The following is a 23,513-nucleotide window of genomic DNA, read 5'->3' as shown; positions in this document are numbered from 1 at the left end:
TCATTAACTTTAGAATTTGATGCCAGCAACACGTGACAAAGAAGTGGGTAAATGTAACAATAAATACTGATAAAGTTGAGAAATACTCATCAAACACTTTTTGGAACATCCCACAGGTGTGAAGGCTAATTGGGAACAGGTAGGTGCCATGATTGGGTATAAAAGCAGCTTCCATGAAATGCTAAGTAATTCACAAACAAGGATGGGGCGAGGGTCACCAATGTGTAAGCAAATTGTCGAACAGTTTTAGAATAACATTTCTCAACGAGCTATTGCAAGGAATTTATTGATTTTACCATTTACGGTCCGTAAAATCATGAAAAGGTTCAGAGAATCTGGAAAAATCACTGCACGTAAGCGATGATATTACGGACCTTTGATCCCTCAGGCGGTACTGCATCAAAAACCGACATCGGTGTGTAAAGGATATCACCACATGGGCTCAGGAACACTTCATAAAACCACTGTCAGTAACTACAGTTGGTTGCTACATCTGTAAGTGCAATACTCTGCTATGCAAAGCAAAACTCATTTATGAACAACACCAAGGAACGCCGCTGGCTTCGCTGGGCCCGAGCTCATCTAAGATGAACTGATGCAAAGTGGAAAAGTGTTCTGTGGTCTGACGAGTCCACATTTCAAATTGGACGTGGTGTCCTTTGGAACAAAGAGGAAAATAACCATCCGGATTGTTATAGGTGCAAAGATCAAAAGCCTGCATCTGTGATGGAATGGGGGTGCATTAGTGCCCAAGGCATGGGTAGCTCACACATCTGTGAAGGCACCATTAATGCTGAATGGTCCATACAGGTTTTGGAGCAACATATGTTGTCATCCAAGCAACATTATCATGGATGCTCCTGCTTATTTCAGCAAGACAATGCCAAGCCACGTGTTACAACAGCGTGGTTTCATAGTAAAAGAGTGCGGGTACTTTCCTGGCCCGCCTGCAGTCCAGACCTGTCTCCCATCGAAAATGTGTGGCGCATTATGAAGCGTAAAATACGACAGCGGAGACTCCGGATTGTTCAACAACTAAAGCTCTACATAAAACAAGAATGAGAAAGAATTCCACTTTCAAAGCTTTAACAATTAGTTTCCACAGTTCCCAAAACGTTTATTGAGTGTTTTTAAAAGAAAAGGTGATGTAACACAGTGGTAAACATGCCCTTTCCCAACTACTTTGTCACGTGTTGCAGCCAAGAAATTCTAAGTTAATTATTATTTGCAAAAAAAAAATAAAGTTTATGAGTTTGAACATCAAATAACTTGTCTTTGTAGTGCATTCAACTGAATATGGGTTGAAAAGGATTTTCAAATCATTGTGTTCCGTTTATATTTACATCTAATACAATTTACCAACTCAAATGGAAACGGAGTTTGTAGTTTTTGAATCAAGAATCGCGTTGAATCGAAAAAATCGATTTATAATCAAATCGCGACCCCAAGAATCGATATTGAGTCAAATCGTGGGACACCCAAAGATTCGCAGCCCTGGTGGTAGCGTCATGTTTGTAGCCAATCCAAGATCATTTTTTGCTGCTTTCTGCTATTTAACATCAGCATAGCCATTAGTTAGAGACATTATATTTGTAATTTGTGCCGATATTACAAAGGACATCACTTAAAACAAGTTGTAAGGATCCGCAGATGGCCAGTGTGACGTCATAGATCAACCGGAAAAGGAACAAATTTATGCGCGCTAAAATTAAATAAGCGCCCCCAGTTTACGGAAGGCACATGGCGTATGACCAATAGTTATGTTAGAAAGTGTGCATGGACACTTGGACTTCACACAAAGGTATGAAACTAAAAAAAAACGTAACTATTTGAGAAATCAGACTAATTTTATTGGATGGAGACGTAGTGACTGTGAGAGTTTAGTATAGCACATTTTAATAACTTGGAAAACAGTCCAAGCAGGTGCTTATCTTTGCGCCTATGTGTCGCCGATCAGTTTTGTCAACTCAGAACATTGCATTGTATATCCATTTAATATACCAAATCAGAAAAAGTCTGTAAGTGGTTTTTGTCAGTTTCAAAATATTACTTGAAAAGTGTGTGTTGGGCTTTTTAGGTCTTTGTTGATTCCCTTTGGTTGAACGACTAAGAAATTTAGGAGGGAATCAAAGAGCGCATTCGAATGAGCATCCTACACATTTACCACGTTAGACTTGATGGTTCCCAAAGTGTTGATCTTTCAGCCTCTTTACTATTTTTAGTATTAGCTGTTTGTGACGTGGTTAGTTGATCTGTGTGTTTGTGTGTGTGTGTGCGTGAAAAATCTTTTGACTAGATTTGTTGCTAGTCGCTTTATTGAAAAAGAGTTTCTCCAAGAGTCTCCAGGGGTCTGATTACTAAGATGGTGACAAAGTCGCTGAGTGGTCCGCTAACTGATCCCTCCTGCCGTTGTGTTCTAATTCTCTGGCAGAACAGGTGTGTTGTAATGATAACTGGGTATTGGCATGTACTTTACAATACGTATCATGATACAATACAGTATTGTGATATAGTGCTATATACTGGAATATTTTACATAATTCACTGATGTGTTTAACACAAGTTTTTTAATTGTACACTAGATTACAATAATAACTTACTTAAAAATCAGAGTCAAAAAACAATATAATTCAAATGATCTAGTGTTTCCATCCATCCATCCATCAATTTTCTTCCATTTATTTCAATTGTACGTAAAGTGAATCAAGTTTCTTTCTAAATGTAAAAAAAAACCCCTCTACTTTTAACTGTAGTACTTTTTGTACTGTCTTGCTCACCACTAATAAGGTAGCAGTACAAAGACACTTACTTTTTTGGAGTGGCGGTGTAGAAGTTGTCCTTGAATTCACAATCAGTGATTTGTAAAAATTATGTGGTTATCATAATGTAGGATAAGTATTTTTAATCATATTACTGTAATTGCATAGTCAAGTATCCAATTTAATATAGGTTTATAACTCACTAAGTTATGTCAGGCAATAGAATACTGTAAGTCACAGACCCAAAATGCAAAGCATGCATCAAAATCGACTTCCTGTTACTGTTTGCCGCATCAAATAATATTCACTGTGTAAACACAGGTGTACATAATTTATGATGCGTCTTCCACTTGTGTCGGGCATATTGCAAATTACACTAATGGAAAAATTCAAGGTGTAAACAAACCAAGCAAAAGTCCCAATATTAATTCTTTTTACAAGAAATAAATTATTTTGATATTTTCAGTGTACAGTACCTACTAGGGATGTATTGATCGATCAGCCACTGATCAGTATTGGCCGATTTTCTTGAAAAAGTATGTGATTGCCATTGCTGAGTATTCCATTTCAATGTCAATCACAAATACCAATCCCTTCTGGCTAATATTGTATTCATTTTTAGTCCCCGGGCTGACAAGCTAGCAGCTAGCAGACACATGCACACTGTGTATGTGTCTCCATACACAGTGTGGAGCTGCTCACCTAAGTTAATAATAATCACCTCCATTACGACAAAAAAACTGCATTTCTTAATATCTTAAGTATCATTTTCAAGTATCATTGTCGAGTATTTGGACGAGGCTAAACATGTTACACACTGAGAGCAAACAGAAGCAGAGCAGACATGCTAATAGCTTAGCTTGCTGCTAAACTATCTTAAAAAAAAACAAATTCTTGCTTAACAAACTTGAGGAAGTGTCGATGGAACTGCGTTACTGCCTATAGTAAACAGGTATTAACAGGAAATTAACAAGTAAAATTGGTAAGAGTGTTGAGAGAGGATGATATAACAGCAACTGTTAGGTGTCGGCATTGTCACTGCTAGAAGTACACAACTTTTAAGAGGAGGGCCGATGGAGCCACCCAGGGCAATATTAATACAGTGGTTGGATCAGTATTTGCAAAACATCTTAGTTTTTTTGTTATTGTTTACAAAATTCAAAGAGTATTTCTCTGGACACGGGAAAACTTTAAGGGCAAAACTTATTTAAGTGAGTAATAGACAGTAGTTTTTGATTTTGTTTATCGATAGATATTGTGTTCTTTCGACTTTGTTCCGATCGAACAAGTCATTGTAATAAAGAAAACAAGAAACACGTTTCATTCAACTGTCAATAGCACTCATCAATAATAAATAGAGAACTTTATAGCTAATACATGTAATCGGTATCGATATTTGGTATCGGCTGATCTCTCTCATGGATGATTGGTATTGGAATGGGCAGCATAAATCCCTTTTCAACCCTCTTAGTACCTAAGCTTGCTTTATATGTCTGAGCTAATTAAAAATCAGCGTAATTTTTTGTATATGTTCCAGAAAATGCTGAGTCATCAGAGCTGAAGCAGTTCTTTGACCTGAACTACTCCCACATCTACTATGTTTTCTTTGAGAACTTCATCACCATTGAGGTCAGCCTCAAACAAAAGGGTGAGCATCATCAACTCTTGTGCTTGTTTCTGATGTTATTTTGATTTAAGATTGTCTTGCCAGTCAGTAGAAAATTTTTTATGATTAAATCAATCATTTCATTTTCATGTGTTCATTAATGCCCTTTTAGGTCACAAGTCTCAGAGAGAGGAGTTGGACTCTATCCTCTTCATTTTTGAGGTACATACTCATGTAGTTATTTTATAATATAATCTCTGTATTGTATAAAACACAATATGGAATATAATGTAATCTTTGAACAACTAATTGCATCTACCAATTGAAAAACACCTTGCATTGTTTTGTCACTGCTTATTGGTTAAATAGTTAACAAGAGTTTTACTCTTTACTGCTCCGGGGACAGATAAATCATAATTGATCACAAACTTATGACAAGTTTCAAGTGGAATTTCTCTTTTATTCTACGTTTATTCCTTTTATTATTTTTAAATTATGTTTTTATTTGCGATGCACAATATTTTTTTCAAACTTATACCGATACAGATCACTTCCTGCTTCCCAAGACTAATACCAATAACCGATATCTAATTTAGATAATTCTTTTTTTTTTTATTTAGACGTAAGTGTAGGTTACGTTCACCTTTCTTTGTGTCTGGCTTTGGGGCCGCTTCTTTAGCAGTAGGCGTCTTCATAGACTTTTAAAACATTGTAGTAGCGATCCTGGCCTTTCAGGTGGCTGATAAGGTTTGATGTGTCGAAGCGCGATGTTCTTTTCCTTGCTCGCAGAATGTTTGCAGAACATGTGATGCGGATAGCACGCAAAATGTCTTCCACCGAGACAACAAAGAAGTTCCACACGATCGATGGCATGTTTGTTTACAATGAGCTCAGGGAAAGTTTATGACAGGCCTTCTACAGCAGTAGGTAGGAGAAAAGGAGCGCTTGATTTGCTCAACCTGCCTATAGCACACGAGGGGTAATTTTGTTTAGTTGGAGCCTGGTTTTTTAATTAATCTTTTTTATGTTATGTTATGTTATCTGACTTATCGGTACAACGTCTTATTTCCTTCAATTGGCACGCTACATTAATTATCGAGCTGCCCTAGTTTTTAGGATTATTTCTAGCCTTAGGGCGAAGAACCTCTCTCGAGGCGAAATGAGCTCGTAGACTTCACCAAACTGTCAAGTGCGAGGAGAAAGATGGCAGACCAAAAACCCAGAGAAGAATGCAAATTTAAGTAATAAGCCTAGTTAATGATTTTCATTTCGTCAGACTTCAAACCTTTGCTATGACACGTAAATATTGTCTTCAAACACAAATACACAATGAAACACATTTTATATACTGTAAGCTGATGCGCCAGCACTTGCATATTTTGCCAACGATGTTGTCTTCTTCTTTAGAAAGACAGGCAAAATAAATCAAGAAGAGCACAAACAAAGCTGAATATTGTGTGTGACGGCATCTTAAAAGTAAACAAACGTTTTTTGCATCTGTCTTACGTCACTGCTGGTAAACGGCGAAGGTTGATGACTTAGCCTATGCATAGGGGTATTTGCAATACTTTGCCAAGGGTAAGGGTGAGTAAGATGGAGGGAGAATTCGAATTGAGCCTAAGTTTCAGCTCTGTGACAGATCTCTGTTGGTGCGTGTTTGGTCATTGTTATATGATATCGTTATTTTATTACACACAATAATATTTATTTTGTCAAATTCTGAAGAAAAGTTAGAAATCCAACGTAAAAAGCCTAAATTGCAACCCCAGAAAATTAATTTTCACTGTTTTGTCACGGCTGGTTACACCAGGCCGTGCCGTTATGTTGGGTTTTGTTAGTCTTCTTCTGTGTTTAGTGCTTGTTCCTTTCCTGCGCTCCTTTTTTGGTGGCACTTCCTGTTGTGTTTTTTTTTTTTTCATAACTGCTTTACACATGCTTTCAAGCACTTTTCGCCCTCACCTGTTTTCTGTTTGTGATTAAGATTATTTAAATTGAGTGTGAGGGACTATTCTTGGTTGGAACATTGGTTGTTTGTCGAGACTGCTTGATTACTCCACGTGGACACAGAACTTCGGATTCATGCTCTGGATTTTTCTCATTGATTCCAGTTTCTGTAAGCCCTTTTGCCTCCCTGCCCTGTGTAGTTTTCCTCCCAGCTAAGGTAGCCACTCTGTTTCTGTTAATCTTATTTTACCCGTGGAAGTATTTTTCGCAGCGCAATCTTTTGTTTCCCCTCTTTTATGCACAGTTGTGTTTTGTTATCCACATAAGTGTTGCTCGTTTTCGCTGTCTTAAGTAAAAAATAAGCCTTTTACCTCATGCTCCAACCTTGTTCAATTGCATCCTTAAAATCACCACAACCTTAGGTGTCTCCCATGACGCAACAGCCATCATCGCGTGACATTTTTATATACCAAAGTTGATATTGATCCAACACATAAAGCTATAGTTAGATTCCCCAAAATTACTACCCATTTTAACAAAACTTTGTGGATGGTGGTGCACGTCCAAAACCAGAATCAAAAGGATTGTAACGTCATCCCCCAATAAACTAGAAATTTGCTGAAAAAAAAATGGACAGCATTTTTTTAAACTTAGTTTTTAATTATAAGTAGATTCATAAAATGTATAAATATTTTTTCCAGTGTTAATAGTTCTAAAATATCCACATAACTAATAGCTTAGCTGAATTTTAAACTGAACAACAGCTAACAGATTGCTAAACCCCAAAATTTAATGCAAAATGTAACATGGTTACAAAACAAAATTAATCTAAATCACTGAAGTTTGTTTGATTCCAAGACCCATAATTCCTGCTCCTGTTAAGCATCACCAGACCACTGACACCACTACCGGAACCATAATCAGGGTGTTTGGGTAGCAAGGATAAGATAGCAGAGAGCGAGTGAGTGAGTGCTTGCGTGCATGGGTTTGTTGCTGACTTCCATTTGCCTCTCTGTTCCTCTTCAGAGAATGGCTAGCCAAAGTCAAAATACAGTGGAGGATTTGCTAAATATAGCTGAAATTACTCCCCTCTCCCCTATTAATAAATGTACCTATCTTTTGTTTGCCATAATTAAAATTGTCTGAGTCAATTTATCCGTTTCATGAGTATGAACTAAACTTGATAGCATATAGTATAATGAAACACACACACACACACACACACACACACACACACACACACACACACACATATATATATATACATATAGATTTATACATATATATGGATATATACATATACATCTATACATATATATATATATATATATATATATATATATATATATATATATATATATATATATATATATATATATATATATATATATATATATATATATATATATATATATATATATATAGATGTATGTATGTATATATAGATGTATGTATATATTAGGGCTGGGCGATATATCGATATAAACGATATATCGCAGGTTTGTCTCTGTGCGATATAGAAAATGACTATATCTTAATATTCGATTATATGTTCTCACGCAGTTGCTTTTAGCTGCGGGCTTTTACACAACAGGCGTTTCTCACTCTTTCTTGTGTCTCCTTCTCACAGAGACGGAAAACAAGCCCGCCTTCTTACTTACGTCACATACTTTTGCGCGTCTAGCGTCATACGCTCTCGCCTTCCAAAGAGGTAGCAGCATGGCTAACGTTAGCTGTAAGGGCGTACAAGCAGAGCGGAGCGGAGCTTATGACAATACAAGAGAGAGAAGGTACGAAACTGATCACAAATGGAGGAAGAACAATAAATGCCCAAAATAAAGAGCAGGGGGTCCATCATCTGGTGGTTTGGCTTCAAGTGGGAAGATATTCAGCAGACAACAGCAATATGCAAAGTATGCAACAGAAGTGTTACTACAAAAAGGTAGCAACACTATTAATTTGTTCTTTCATTTAAAAAGTCACCCGTGAGAGAATGAAGAGTATTTAATAAATACAGTTTTGGTTAATTGACTTAGTTGTGATTTCCCTCTCTGCATGAAAGTTTAAAAGTAGCATATATTAATGCAGTATGAAGAAGAATGTTTTAACGTAGACACATAGAATCATCATACTGCTGTAATTAAAGTGTTCATTCAAGGCCAAGGCAAAATATCGTAATATATATCGTATATCGCAATATGGCATAAATATATAAAAATATTGCGATATTAATAAAAGCCAATATCGCCCTGCCCTAGGATATATATATATATATATATATATATATATATATATATATATATATATATATATATATATATATATATATATATATATATATATATATATATATATATATACACATATATATATATATATATATATATATATATACACATATATATATATATATATATATCAGAATCAGACATACTTTATTAATCCCCGAGGGGAAATTAAAATTTTTAGCACAATCCCATTCAAGAAAACACAAACATTACAGGGAGACAGAACAGGATCGCTGACGGGTCTGCCAACTTCCGGCACCCCTTACAAAAAAGGTGAGATACAGGTAAACAAGTGGGGGAATGGGAGAAAAAAATAAAAGATTAAAATAAAATGAAATAAAATGAAAAAAACGGTCTAAGCCTGGGCCCCTGGAGAGAGGGTCCAGACCGAGGCCAAGGGAAAAAAACTACTCATAGCCATAGTACACATCCCTCTTACACGCATGTAAGAGGGAAACATCAGATATCAAAGAACAAAAAGGACATTAAAGACATTAAAGTAGCGGAGCTGATGCAACCAGCCACTTCTACATACAGCTATGAATAAAAACTAAAAGAAACATATACACTGCGGTGGCCTCTGCAGTGTTCCACGCCGTCGTCTGCTGGGGTGGAGGGAGCATGGCCAGAGACAGGAGCAGACCAAACAAAGCAACCAAGAGAGCAGACTCCACTCTGTGGCCAACCAACTCTTGGCCAGTGTCCTGCCCGCATGGATGAGCGAGGATACGTCCAAGGAGACTGAGGTGTCCGATACCTGCTCATTCAGTCAAGACACTGCGAAGCTTGTCCGTCCCGGCTCTCAGTGCCAGCTCCTCGGCCCTGTCAATTCATCCGCATCTCCTCCAGTCTCTCCGAACGGACTCTGGTGTGGCAGACACCCAGCAGCTGGTTTCCATGGCCAAAAGGCTCCCGGGAGGCAGATCCAGAAGTCCACAAAAAGCACTGCAAATGTCACGAAAGTGCCACCCTGTGTCACACAGTCCCAAGGGGTCCTGGACCAAAAGGGAAAATAAATATATATATTATAACACATGAAAACAAGAGGGAAACACAAAAGGATGACACAAGAGCACAGAGCTCCTGCCAACAGCAGTCACTACAGCGGCCCCATCTTGGGGAAAAAAAAAAATATATATAAATATATAGTATATATATATATATATATACATATATATATATATATATGTATATATATATATATATGTGTGTGTGTGTATATATATATACATACATACATACACATATAGCGTTTCCCCCAGAATATTTTTTAGTTAAGGTGGTGTCCCTCCAGGGATGAAACGGACGGGGAAGGGGCTGGGTGGCGATATATGATATATACCTCAATATTTTTTACCTAAAGTAAAAACAAAGCACAAAACAGTCTTAGTTACCTGAGATACTAATCTTAGTAAGTCAATATTTACCAACTCAAAATAATGACTAAGTCAAATGAATGATTTACTGTAAATAATCGTTTGCAATAAGCGTTTGAAAAAAAAAGTTAAAAGTAGGGCCACATGCTGACATATGCTAAACTCATCATGCTTAATTTATTACAGCATTTGTGAAGACTTTAGTAATTTTTTTAATTAAAATGTTATGTTTTTATCAACACGTGATAGCAGGGAAACTAGGCTGCTACATTATTATTGATTAATGTAACTATTGCTGAAAAATTAGTACAATAGTAATAGGAGAACAACATGGAGTTCATGTAGGCTTTATGATGCAGTTACATTATTATATCAACTATCAATTTTAACATAATGTCAACGGGCTCATAGTGATGTTACTAGTAGTTGACTGGTAGGTGTTTATTATAATTTGGGGAGAGTCCGCTGCATTGACCTGCTAAACATCTTTCTGCTAACCCACACCATCTCTCCATGTGCTCTGAATACTGACCGCTGATTGGCTGTTACCACCCTGAATTAGAGTGTCCACCCAGAGATCGGGTAGGTTGTGAGTTCAAGCCTGGCCGGGTCATACCAAAGACTATAAAAATGGGACCCATTGCCTCCCTGCTTGGCACTCAGCATCAAGGGATGGAATTGGGGGTTAAATCACCATAAATGATAAATGCTGCCCACTGCTCCCCTCACTTCCCAGGGGGTGATCAAGGGGATGGTTCAAATGCAGAGGACTTATTTCACAACACCTAGTGTGTGTGTGACAATCATTGGTACTTTAGCTTTTTAATTTAACTGATTGGCTGTTATTGCTCTGCATGTAACCAATCAGATGGTTGTGTGGGTGGGACAATGCTGGGTGCTGCAGAGAAGCACTGACAGAGGCAGTACGAAGCGTAGCAGCTTTAGTATAGCACCAAATGGTAATATAAATACAATCAATAAAGTCAAATACAAACAAGGCAACAAGAGATTTATCCTACACTTCTCTTTTGTAAAGTAAATCTGAACAGCCGCTATGGGCATCTACATCAACTATATGATTAGCCTGAGAAGCTGGACGGGACAAAAAAATATATATATATTTTTTAAAGACTTTAGTTTAGACGGTGGCTCGGCTGCCTTAACAACAATGCGCTGCAGGAAACCCTGATATGTGTGTGTGTGTGTGTGTGTGTGTGTGTGTGTATATATATATATATATATATATATATATATATGGCTTTATTTTAACAGAAAATATTACAATTAAATAAACATTATTTTTGTCCACAAAATTACATACACAATACCCCATAATGACGATGTGAAAAGGTTTAAATTTAGATTTTGCAAATATATTTCAAATAAAAAATCACATGTACATACAGGTAAGTATTCACAGCCTTTGCTCAATACTTTGTTGATGCACCTTTGGCCGAAATTACAGCCTCAAGACTTTTTAAATACAATGCCACAAATTTGGCACACCTGTTTTTGGCCGTGTCGGGCATTCCTTTTTTGGCCATTTTTGTTTGTGCAGCACCTCTCAAACTCCATAAGGTTGGATGGAAAGTGTTGGTTTTCATTCAGGATGTCTCAACATTGCTGCATTTTTTTTTAAATCTCCATTTTTTCTGATTTTGCTTCAGAAAATCCTGCAGCTCCTACCAGAGAGAATCCAGAGCCGATGGCAGTTCCACAGCATTGGTAACACGCACAAATCCATATGCATACCTTTAAAACATGTTTTGTTTGGCCCAATACTTTTTGTTTTGGTTTTTTCACCTATTAAGGAATGCATTTGTTGATGTAGTATTGTTTTTTATCAAACGCATCTTCCTCTTTTAGGGCTGATCTTGAAAAAGCTGTTGCATACCGGGAACTCTTTAAAGGTGTGTCTTCTTTGATTCAAAGCCAGATTGTTTTAGACCCCTCACATTTTTGCAGTGATTTTTATTACAGTATATTATATATTGTCAAGTGACAATACTAACAGAGTAAAACGGCGTGGCGCAGTTGGAGAGTGGCTGTGCCAGCAATCTAAGGGTTCCTGGTTCAATCCCCGCCTTCTACCATCCTAGTCACGTCCGTTGTGTCCTTGAGCAAGACACTTGACCCTTTCTCCTGATGGGCCCTGGTTAGCGCCTTGCAAGGCAGCTCCTGCCATCAGTGTGTGAATGTGTGTGTGAATGGGTGAATATGGAAATAGTGTCAAACCGCTTTGAATTCCTTAAAAAAAAAGGTAGAAAAGCACCTTACAAATACAACCCATTTACCATTAAACATGGTTATACTTTGGAGTAGTCAGTTTACAGCTTGTACAGCATTATAGATTCACTTTCCACTAAAAACTACGCAACGTCAGCACAAAGTCATGATATAAATAAATGGTGTCTTCTCCAAGATGAGGGTGAGTCAACGTGCTAAATGGCCAACTGAATGATCGTGTTAGTGTGTTTTATTTAATGTGAACAATTTCATTGGTCCACCGTGATCCATTTGGCAATTTCATTGGTCTGATGTGACAAACCTAATTTTTGGGCAATATTTGAAGTTAGTGAACCTGAAAAAAATCCATAAATTAGCCGCAGCATTGCATAAAGCACAGGGATCAAAGCATGGGAAAACAATTACGACATGTCTCCTGCAGCCTGGGCTTGATTGAGAACCTCGAACAGAGGAGGTGGTGGAGGAGCGCAAGGTGCAGCTCTAGTGAATTCCATCCAATTCAAGAGGATTATGGCTAGTTAGCAAAAAATATGAAATCTTGGGGCACAATTTAGATTTGTGTGTACAATTAATTAATTAATTAATCAATCAATCAAACTGTATTTAAAAATCCCTTAATCACAAATGCCTCAAAAGACTGCACAAACCACGACATCCTCACCTGATCCCACATCAGAGCAAGAAAAAACTCAACCTAATGGGCACAGGAAGAAACCTTGGAAGGGACCGCAGATGAGGGGACGCCCCCTGGGTGACTGGTGCAATGGATGCAGAGTGGATACGGTTAATAACGTGAGAATCCAGTTCATAGTGGGGCCGGCAGGGGATCCTCTCGTATGTAGATACGTCAGCAGCGCAGAGATATCACCAATTGATGCACAGAGGAGTGGTCCATCCTGGGTCCCGACTTGGAACAACTAGGGCTGACTTAAATGCTTTTACTGAGGTAGCATCTCTAACTGTTACCGGTAGGGAATTCCGGAGTACTAGAGCCTGAATACAAAACACTATATAGCCCGCAGGCATTATTCGGGCTCTAGGAATCACTAATAAGCAAGAGTTCTTAGAACCCAGATTTCTGGCCGGGCCATGTGGTACAATACAATCAGCAAGATAGAACTAAAAACAGCTGATTAGAAATTTTAGACATTCTCTTTACAATGTCATACAATCTATTTGGTTAAAATACCGTAGTGCAAAATCTGAAAACAGATCAATAAATCTTCGCAAAGTATGAAACATTAATTATAACTCAAATATTTTTATAGAGGATAAAAAAAACAGTTGACAACTTTCTTAATACGTTTTTCAATATTATGAGAGCCCTCTAGACATGAAATAACATAGTTTAGTTACCTTTACACTCTGTCTATCCAAGAATGTAATGTTGCCTGAAGCTAAGCCAATAAGTGGCCATGATACAAAACAGCATGCTCTAATGGGGTTGCTTTCCTCTCGTGGCCAATACTACTATAGTGTTGGTATTTTGAGTTTATTTAACAATGTTTGGCTTAAAAATTGTTGAAAATGCATAAAAAAAATCCTGCATTGTGGTAAAGCAACAATATTTGTAACACGATGTGGCGAGGTAAAACTATACATGAAATTCTCTCCCTGTTCAGGTGTCTTTTCAATTACGAAGATATAATACATTTTTGCTGAAATGTGAGGGGTTTACTTCCGTTAGTAAGATATTACACATGCTATTTATATGCTAATAAACATATCCCACACTACATCATGCAGATCCGCCGTGAAGGAGTGCGCTTGTTCCTTCTGTGGATGCAGGCATTACAGAGTCATGCACAGCGTGAGCAACTCTGTATGTTTGCCTGTCTAATTCCTGGCTTCCCAGCTCCACTCTGCCATGGGTCTCCACACACTTTGGATACTCTGATCAACCCACCCCTGAGTTTACTAGAGAGTGAGTAGAAGAGTGCTTCTATACTTGTTACTTTTTAACTCCGAAAATGTGCCGATGAGCTTGCTTGCCAAACAGCCATTTTGAGCATACAAGCAATACCATGTCAAAGGTGTAAGAAGCTGGTTATAAACTCCTACTTTTGAAATAAAATTATCCAAATAAATAATTTTTTTGATACCTCTGGATGTATTCATAAACCACATCTTTACGTCAGTTTAATATTAACGCAGTAAGTTTTTTCCACTCTGCAGCTCAGGTGACCCCAGAAGAGATCACTCCTTTGGTTCCTCCCCAGTCTGGTGACAAGAACCAGGAAGACCTTACTGCTTACTTCCTTGAAGCCCTTTTGAAATACATGGTAAACCAGGTATAATCATATTTTATTACTAACAGGACTAACACAGTATATGAACACACACATTGTGATAAAAAATGTGTTATCAACTCAAACTACCAGTAGAGTGGAAAAACAAGTTGACTTTATATTAGGGCTGGGGGATATGGCCTTTTATTAATATCTTGATATTTTTGGGCCATATCAAGATACACAATATATATCGCGATATTTTGCCTTTGCCTTGAATAAACACTTGATGCATATAATCACACCGGTATGATGATTCTGTGTCTACATTAAAACATTCTACTTCATACTGCATTAATGCATGCACATTTGAAACTTTCATGCATAGAGGGAAATCACAACTAAGTCAATTTAGCAAAACTGTATTTATTAAACAGTTATTAAGCAGTGGCACAAACATTCATGTCATTTCCAAAACAGAAAGTTCAATATTCTCAGAGATATTTTGAAACAAGCTATTAGTGCACTTTTGTGCATGATGTCACTAAGATGACATATCAAAACAATACTAAATTAAAGTGCACTTTTTGTACTGAATGTCACTACAATAGTTTAAAACAAATTAAGTGCACTTTTGTGCATGATGTCACTCAAGATATTTCAAAAACTGTCAAATAAAAATGAGCTGCATAACAGTAAATGAAATAGTATATGTCTTTGGTTCTGTGGTAGGTTCCTGCGGACGTTATCTCCTTCTGTTGTTGTTTTTTTTTCATATGCTGTTGATCTGGATATTATTGCTTCGGCATTTTGTGGGTGTGGCACCGAACGGAGATGTTGACATGCAGTTTCAAGCACTCTTCATTCTCTAGCGGGGGACTTTTCAAATGATGCTACATTAGCAGTGCTGCTACTTTTTGTAGCAATGCTTTTGCCGCATAATTGTTCCACATATTCCTGCTTGAAGCCAAACCACCACCAGACGATGCACCCCGTTCTGTTTTTCTTGGGAATTAATTATTCCTCCATTTGTTACCAGATTCACATCTTCTCTCTCTCGTATTACCACTCGCAACGCACCATTGGCACCACAGCTAATGTTACCCATGCAGCTACCTTTCTGCTCGGGGAGGGCGTGTGATGTTGCAGGCGTGACAGTATGTGACGTATGTAAGAAGGTGCGCTTGTTTTAAGTTTGAGAAGGAGAGACAAGAAAGAGTGGGAAACGCATGCAGTGTATTTCCCGCAGCTAAAAGCAACTGTGTGAGAACGTATACTCAAATATCACGATATACTGTAGTCATTTTCTATATCGCACAGAGACAAACCCGTGATATCTCGAGTATATCAATATATCGCTCAGCCCTACTTTTACATGCTTAATTTTGTTTCATTGTATCCATTAAACCATATCAAATTGTATTTACAATCTGCAAAGTATGTGAAAATACTGTCTAAACATCACAAAATGCCACAAATTCAGTTTGCCATTTTGAATATTCCGCTCCGAACATTCCTGTTGCATCACTGAAGTAACAATTCTGCACTCTGACCACAGTATTAGATCAGTCATATTGGAAATATGCAAACATTAGAGGGATATGTGCTGTCTATTATTCAAAATCACTTTTATGCATTCTAAGTTGTAAATAAATAAATAGTCTGTGAATGGAGGTTTTCTATTCCGCCCACAAATCCCTCTAAATAACCATCCAAAACCTGCCAACAAAACCTTTTATACATATTGTGACCTTATTACTAACCTAAATTTAGCAATTTTGTTATTATAAGCGCTAACGCAGACAATTTATTTTTAGCGGCGTATTGATAGCACACAGCTAATTAGCCCTATTTTGCTTTACTATGAGCTGGGAGCGATGTGGTCCTCCCACATCATTGCGTCTCGGCTAGTCAAAGTTATTCTAGATTATAAATCATGCCTCTCATCTGGATATTACGAGGATTTAGCCATAAATGTTGATCTGTGACATTCAATACATACCCGGTAATGGAGACAAACACACATTCACACACTTTTCCTTGTTAATCCTTTGTGTGCATCATGATTAATTTTTCTTATAAATGGAAATATATGTACATCCTATCAGTCGTTATCAAAGTAAGAGCAAACATTGTACAGTAAGCCAGTGTTTTTCAACCTTTTTTGAGCAAGGCACATTTTTGTCATTGAAAAAAATCCTGAGGCACACCTCAAGCAGAAATCATTTAAAAACGAAACTCAGTAGCTGATATTGACAAAAAAAAGTCGTTCTTGCAATTTTTGGATATGAATTCAAACCATAACCAAGCATGCATCACTATAGCTCTTGTCTCAAAGTAGGTGTACTGTCACGACCTGTTACATCACACCGGGACTTATTTTGAGTTTTTGGGTGTTTTTCTGTGTGTAGTGTTTTAGTCCTTGTTGTACGCTCCTATTTTTTTTTTTTTTCCTGTTTTGTTGGTATATTTCTGTTGCAGTTTCATGTCTTCCTTGAGCACTCTTCTCCAGACCTGTCGTCTCCATATTGTGATCATGACACACATGTTTCCGACATCTACAAAGCAATTAGCTACTTGCTGCCACCTATTGATATGAAATAGTTAGACAGTACTGACACTCAACAACGGCACATTATTTACGGATTATAGTTACCTGTGTGCAAAAAAATATTTTTAACCCAATTTGGTGAAATTATATAATCTCCTACGGCACACCAGACTGTATTTCACTGCAGTAAGATATACTTTTATTAGAGTTTATTTCTTGTTTAGCAATTAGCAATACTGCTATGTGATGCTTAGTGTTTCACTAAAGCTGGATCTTTTTAGCAGCCTTTCTAAAACTTGTAGCTCATTCTATCTATATTCAGGATCAACAATATAAGTTTTTGGATCATAATTTTTTCCAAATTAATCATTGTTAGCTCTCACATAGTCTGCTTGATTTGCATTGTTATTGATGACGAAGGGATCTGCTGTTCTTAGAACTACGTCAGATGATGATGTGACTGGCTAGCTCATTAACTCTCATAATGGCTCGGGAATCACTGGGAGATTGTTCAAAATTAATAGTGCTTACAAAGTACAAAGAAGAAGAAATATGAGAAACACTTTCAACCTTATTGAAAATGTGAATTAGTGAAGTGAATTATGTTTATATTGCGCTTTTTCTGTAGTGACTCAAAGCACTATACATAGTGAAACCCAATATCAAAGTTACATTTAAACCAGTGTGGGTGGCACTGGGAGCGGGTGGGTAATGAGTCTTGCCCAAGGACACAACGGCAGTGACTAGGATGGCGGAAGCGGGGGATCGAACCTGCAACCCTCAAGGTGCTGGCACGGCCACTCTACCAACCGAGCTATACCGTTCGGTTGGTAAATAAGATATTCTTCATCTCAGTATGTTGGTAATGACTGAATTAATTAATTACATGTTACAGATCTGTTGTATTACTCATTCATGAATGTCATTTTGCTATTTTGCTGTAAGGAAAGTCAGTATATGAATGTATATATTTGTGGGCGCTCTGACGTGGGAAAAAGGTAGGATTAAATAAGCTTAGCTTCTTCCGATTCCTTTTCGGACATGATGCGGTGTAAGGTGATATGAAACTGTGTGATGTATTGTGTTGTAAATGTGCTCATGTTCGAAATAAACTATGAAAAGAAAGAAAGAAAGATTGATACTATTTTGATCACATCTATTTACTCGCAAACTTGGTAACTCTTTTGGTGTCATACATCAGATATGTATGATAATAGCTTCAATATAGAGGCAACTTGTTTTTTTACTCTACTGGTACTTTAAAGACTAATATTGTATCTACAATATGATTACTAACCTTTTGTACCAATTCCATTCCTAACTAACTCTCTGTTCTTACATTTCTTCTATAAATGCTCTGACTCTCACTTTGTCGAAGGAAACAAAGGAGCTGTTCTCCGCTTGGCCCGATTTGTGTGTGTGTGTGGACAAAACAAGCTTATTTTGTGTTTGCCTCTTGCTACCAGGCCAAGTCCCTCGAGTGGCGTTGTAAAGAGAATCATGAACGTGGCTTCAGCTTCCTCTTTGGTAACTTCAGGAAGTTTTACCTTCCTCACATATTTCCTAACTTTGCGATGGAAACCAGCCTATACAATCCCATACTAGGTCAGTACATTAAAGGAATGCCATTAGGGAGTGTAGTCTGTACAGTTTATTATTAAACCATATTTTCCTCTTTTTAGAAGTTCCCCCAATGCGTCCCAAGCCGTATTACAGTGTGGTGCGTAGGGAGAGTGAATTTGGTGAAGTGCTCTACTGCACCAAGGAGAGTTTCCTTCAGGCCCGAGTCATCTTCATCCGTTGGCTAGTTTCCTTTTGGCTGGAGCCACGACCCAACACACAAACACAGATTCCAGGAACAGAGGGCGAGAACGTCCCTAAGAACATACAGGTAACACCCATATAAAAATGATAAAGGGGCATGAAGAGAAAGTAACTATGATCTGTAAACAATACTGGAAATATTCTATGAAGGGCGAAATGGAACAACATTAGATAAAAACATATATTTTTTAATATTTACTTTAATGTGTCATTAATATAATTTCAAATTATATTTACTTATATAAGCATGTAATTAATTATTGATTTCATGATTTCATCAATTGTTTTTACATTTCATTATTGTTATTTTTTTAAATATAATTTCTTTACAAAATGGATGGATGGAATTAATGACATGTTTCTCTGTTGATGCAATTGTTGATGACTGAAGTACTGATATCAACCAAAGCTCCTCATCCCACCCCCCGGATTGTAAACAATGTAAATAATTCATTGTATATACTATGATGATTAACCTGTGTGATGACTGTATTATGCTGATAGTATATATTTGTACCATGAATTGATTAACGTGGACCCCGACTTAAACAAGTTGAAAAACTTATTCGGGTGTTACCATTTAGTGGTCAATTGTACGGAATATGTACTGAACTGTGCAATCTAGTAATAAAAGTATCAATCAATCAATCAATCAAAAGTAATTATTTAAAGATTTAAGTATTTATGAAATTTGTCCCTTTTGACCTTTGTCAGTGCTTCATGAATTTATTTCCGCTATAAAACCCAATGGGCGGGGTAACGCAAAATTACATAAATACGTAAATCTTTAAATAATTACCGGTACTTAATTAAGTGACTAATTGATTAAATAAATCACTATATCAGTAAATAATGAAATCAAAAATAATGAAATTGTGAAATAATCGATATGGGACAAAATTTAATTAATCTTTAAATAATTACTTTCGTATATTATTTAATGATAGACGCTCTGAAAGCCTCCCCCTATTTTCAAAAACAGTTTGGATGTTGTATATGTTTGTGGGCACAGAGCAGAGTGACCTCCTGGCTTATATACAAATCAGGCACCCATGGACCATTACTACACAAATAAACACACTCACACACACACACACACACACATACATACACATGCACACACACTACGCCTTCACCGCTTAACCCCTAGCGGTATGATTGTGTACAGAGTAGCGCCCTGATTACAAGAGCCCACATTAAATTTTGAAATAATGACAGCAATAATAGTTAATTATTTAACTCATAAAATAATTAAATCAGGAAATTACTAAATAATGGAAAAAATAATTATTTAATTAAATCAATAATTATTTAAAAGATGAAAACAAGTAATTTAATCATTGACACATTTAATAACACTTAGGTATTTAAGTTTAGTCATTTTAAAGATGTTTTTATTTATTCTATCCCATTTGATTCTCCATGATATTCAAATGTTTTACTTTTTAAAATGTAAAAATTTGACGAACTATGTAAAAAATATACAATAACCTGCATTGTTGTGTAATTTAGACAAGTTTCATTATTAATGGAATGTTTATTTAAACTGTAAGTTTTCAAAAGATAAATGATGATACTTTTTCATCAAAATAGGGCACCAAGTCAGGAAAGATGCAGCAATGCAGTGTTGGTGATGGTGTACATAAGTTTGATGTCAGTGCAGACCAGTAATGGACAGGGAAGGGAAGGGAAGGGAACTTGTGAAACAGTTTAACTGCACCATTAATTCTGTTTTTTTTAAAAATATTTTTCACTCTAAAAAACAACTTTTCATCTACAGAGAGCAGCAGCTGGACTCGCTGCTCGCTCTGCTGCAAGCTCTGATGATGGCAGCGGGGTTGGTTTGCGGTCTGACAACCACTTGGAAGGAAGCGGGGGCTCATCTGGACATGGAGGAGGCAGCATATCTATCGGCGGAGGTATCGGCCCTGTGGGGGAATCTGAACAGTGCCACTCCAACACATCTACACTGACAGAGCGGGAGCCGAGCTCCTCTTCTTTATGCTCCATGGATGAAGAACAGCTGACAGACATGGAGGTGGTGAGAAGAGTCCTCACATGCTCCAGAATCAGCATCAACTTCATCACTGAGATCTTCAGACAGGTAAAGAAGCAGATGTAATCATCAATTTAGGATGTTTTAGTACCTTTGTTTGGGGATAGTTTATTCATCCACTTATTATTCTATAAAATACTACACGTTGACACTTATGTCTCCCTCACCACTGCAGGCATTTCTCCTTCCCATGTGTGAAGCTGCTGCCATGCGAAAAGTGGTCCGAGTCTACCAAGAGTGGATCTGCATGGAGGACAAGCCGGTGTTTATGAAAGAGCCAGAAGAGGGCTCATATCCCATAGCAACAGCCAGTAGTATGGACACAGGCTCAGACAAAGATGAGGAGGTGACAAATCACATTAAATCCTTAAATAAATATGCTTCACACCTAATATGTTGTATATACGTTAAATTCCTTTTAGAACCTCCTTTTTCATTTTCAAATTAAGTCAGTCTATTTATACTCCCTGGCTGAAAATTCCTGCATAAATTTTTTTTTATTTACTATATATAGCCTATGAGCTGTTTAAAGGCTACATGTTTACTGTGCAGAACGTTCCGTGTTACAGGTAGGTAACACCAAACACCCAAATGACAAAAAATAGTGTTGATTATGTAATACTAAATACCTGTATTAATCTTTTAACTTAACATATGTTGTTTTGTCTCCTAAGGGAATGAATATGATGATTGATAACGAGTTGCTGGAGTACAGTGTTCATGCTGGAGTTCAAACTACACTACAGGTATAGATTTTAATATTGATCACAAGTTTGAAGTATGCCCCGTCAAACTGTTATAGAGGAGAAGTTGTTACATTCATTTAATGTCACATTTGTTTCCCTTCTCTTCAGGTATTTATTACTCACTCTTCTAATGTTTTCTTACTGGAGCCAGCCAACGACATCAGGTTCCTATTAGAGGAGCATGTTGACATGTGCAAGCGAGTCTTGAACATCTACCGCAGCCTTGTCATGCATGAAACCATGGACCAAAAGACATGGTAACAACAAAAACTGGACCTTTTAGGTCTTCAAGAATAGCAAATGTAGTTGAAAATGAAATGTACCTACTTGCATTTTGGGTTACGAATATTTGACTTTGTAGGGAGCAGATCCTACTTGTTCTGCTGAGGGTGACTGAGACAGTGATGAAGAGACCTCCATCTATTATGCCCCATGGCAAGAAGAGGAACACACTGTCAGATAGGCTGGCTGGACCAATTTTTCAGGTACTGATAGTGTTCATATGAGCTTGAGACTAGAATAATAGCAAAAATGACTCCAAAGCAAAAGTTCTATAATCGTTGGTTCCTCCTAATATCCGGTAGGCCAGTGGAATAGTTAGTGGAACCTCGATTAACGTACTTTTGGTTAATTATTGGGTCTTGAACATTCATCAATAGAAAAGGTTGTAGATTGAAGAAATTTCTCCTTAGAAAACAATGTAAACACGTATAATGGGTCACAGCCTCCATACTTTAGTATAGGTTTTTACACTTTGAACACAATATAAAGCAGTACTGTATATCAAACAAACATAACAAGGGGGTGATGAATCGACTTTTTATTTAAATGCAGGGAAGATTAATGATGAATCAACTGCTATTGTTGGAGTCTTTGAATGTTTATCTGTAGAAATTGAAATAAAATAAATAAATGTTAGTTGTGTTTATGGAACGCCTGCATCGTGTTTAACCATATTCAATAAAAAACTGATTATTTGTTTGGTAAGTCAAACAAGGTCCATATTGTGTGTGGTGATTTAGGGACAAGCAATAAAACATTGGTGGATGGATGGATTTTAATATTATTCTTCCAAACTCCCTGGACAGTACAAAAACAACTTATTTTATTACAGGATTGTGCAGCAATAATTGAGTTCCTCTCATTACAAAACCAACCAGAATAACAACAGACTTGGCCACATTGATAGATAACATTTTCACCAATCAGCTGGAAAATCAAATAACAGCAGGACTACTACTCAACGACATACGTGATTATCTACCTGTATTCAACATTTTTTAACAATTTTGACAAAAGCAACTCACGATAGATTTGTCTGACACCTTACACCAGAGGCCATGGCAATATTAAAATCTGAGTTATGTTTTCAGGACTGAGGGGAGGTTTATACTTTCTTGGAGCCAGATTGTGCAAATGAAACCTTCCTTAACATTTACTTAAAACTGTATGATAAGCACTGTCCAGTTAGAAAACTTTACATCAAGGATAGCACTGGTAAGGAGAAATCATGGATCACAAGGGGAATACTGAAGTCCTGCAAAAATACAAATTATCTATAGAGAAAAAACTAAGCACAAAACCAAACACAAACATTAAACATTAAATAAATAATACAAATAATTAAATACAGCAAAAGAACACATTTCTGTAACATATTAGAACACAATAAAAACAGCATCCTAGGTATGTGGACGGTTTTAAATGGAAAAAATGTAAAACATAAGGAACATCCAAGCTATTTCATTGAAAATAACCAAACTATAAATGACACTATGGGAACAACTGATTCATTTAACACCCTCTTAGTGAATGTTGGACCCAATTTAGCAAATTAAATTGTACAATCAGAAAACTGTCAAATTTAATCAACAAATAATTCGAAACA

The 23,513-nt window shown here is 36.9% G+C and overlaps 1 protein-coding gene across 10 annotated transcripts in view; it reads left to right on the top strand.

Moving 5' to 3' along the window:
* Window positions 1-23,513, top strand: part of ralgapa1 (Ral GTPase activating protein catalytic subunit alpha 1) — a 155,100-nt gene that overhangs the window by 10,578 nt on the left and 121,009 nt on the right. For 9 of the 10 annotated variants that reach the window (XM_061895787.1, XM_061895795.1, XM_061895794.1 and 6 more), the window contains exons 2-14: window positions 4,297-4,407; window positions 4,538-4,587; window positions 11,641-11,698; window positions 11,840-11,883; window positions 13,967-14,144; window positions 14,396-14,511; window positions 18,466-18,604; window positions 18,682-18,890; window positions 20,604-20,927; window positions 21,055-21,225; window positions 21,554-21,625; window positions 21,734-21,882; window positions 21,987-22,110. In XM_061895787.1, coding sequence (XP_061751771.1) covers window positions 4,297-4,407; window positions 4,538-4,587; window positions 11,641-11,698; window positions 11,840-11,883; window positions 13,967-14,144; window positions 14,396-14,511; window positions 18,466-18,604; window positions 18,682-18,890; window positions 20,604-20,927; window positions 21,055-21,225; window positions 21,554-21,625; window positions 21,734-21,882; window positions 21,987-22,110 — 1,745 coding nt within the window. The remainder of the gene's footprint in view (window positions 1-4,296; window positions 4,408-4,537; window positions 4,588-11,640; window positions 11,699-11,839; window positions 11,884-13,966; window positions 14,145-14,395; window positions 14,512-18,465; window positions 18,605-18,681; window positions 18,891-20,603; window positions 20,928-21,054; window positions 21,226-21,553; window positions 21,626-21,733; window positions 21,883-21,986; window positions 22,111-23,513) is intronic. The other variant, XM_061895788.1, reaches the window with a different exon arrangement.

Source organism: Nerophis ophidion, linkage group LG03 (assembly GCF_033978795.1).
Source record: "Nerophis ophidion isolate RoL-2023_Sa linkage group LG03, RoL_Noph_v1.0, whole genome shotgun sequence".
Taxonomy (NCBI): Eukaryota; Metazoa; Chordata; class Actinopteri; order Syngnathiformes; family Syngnathidae; genus Nerophis; species Nerophis ophidion.
This window is presented reverse-complemented; position numbering and strand designations above follow the sequence as displayed.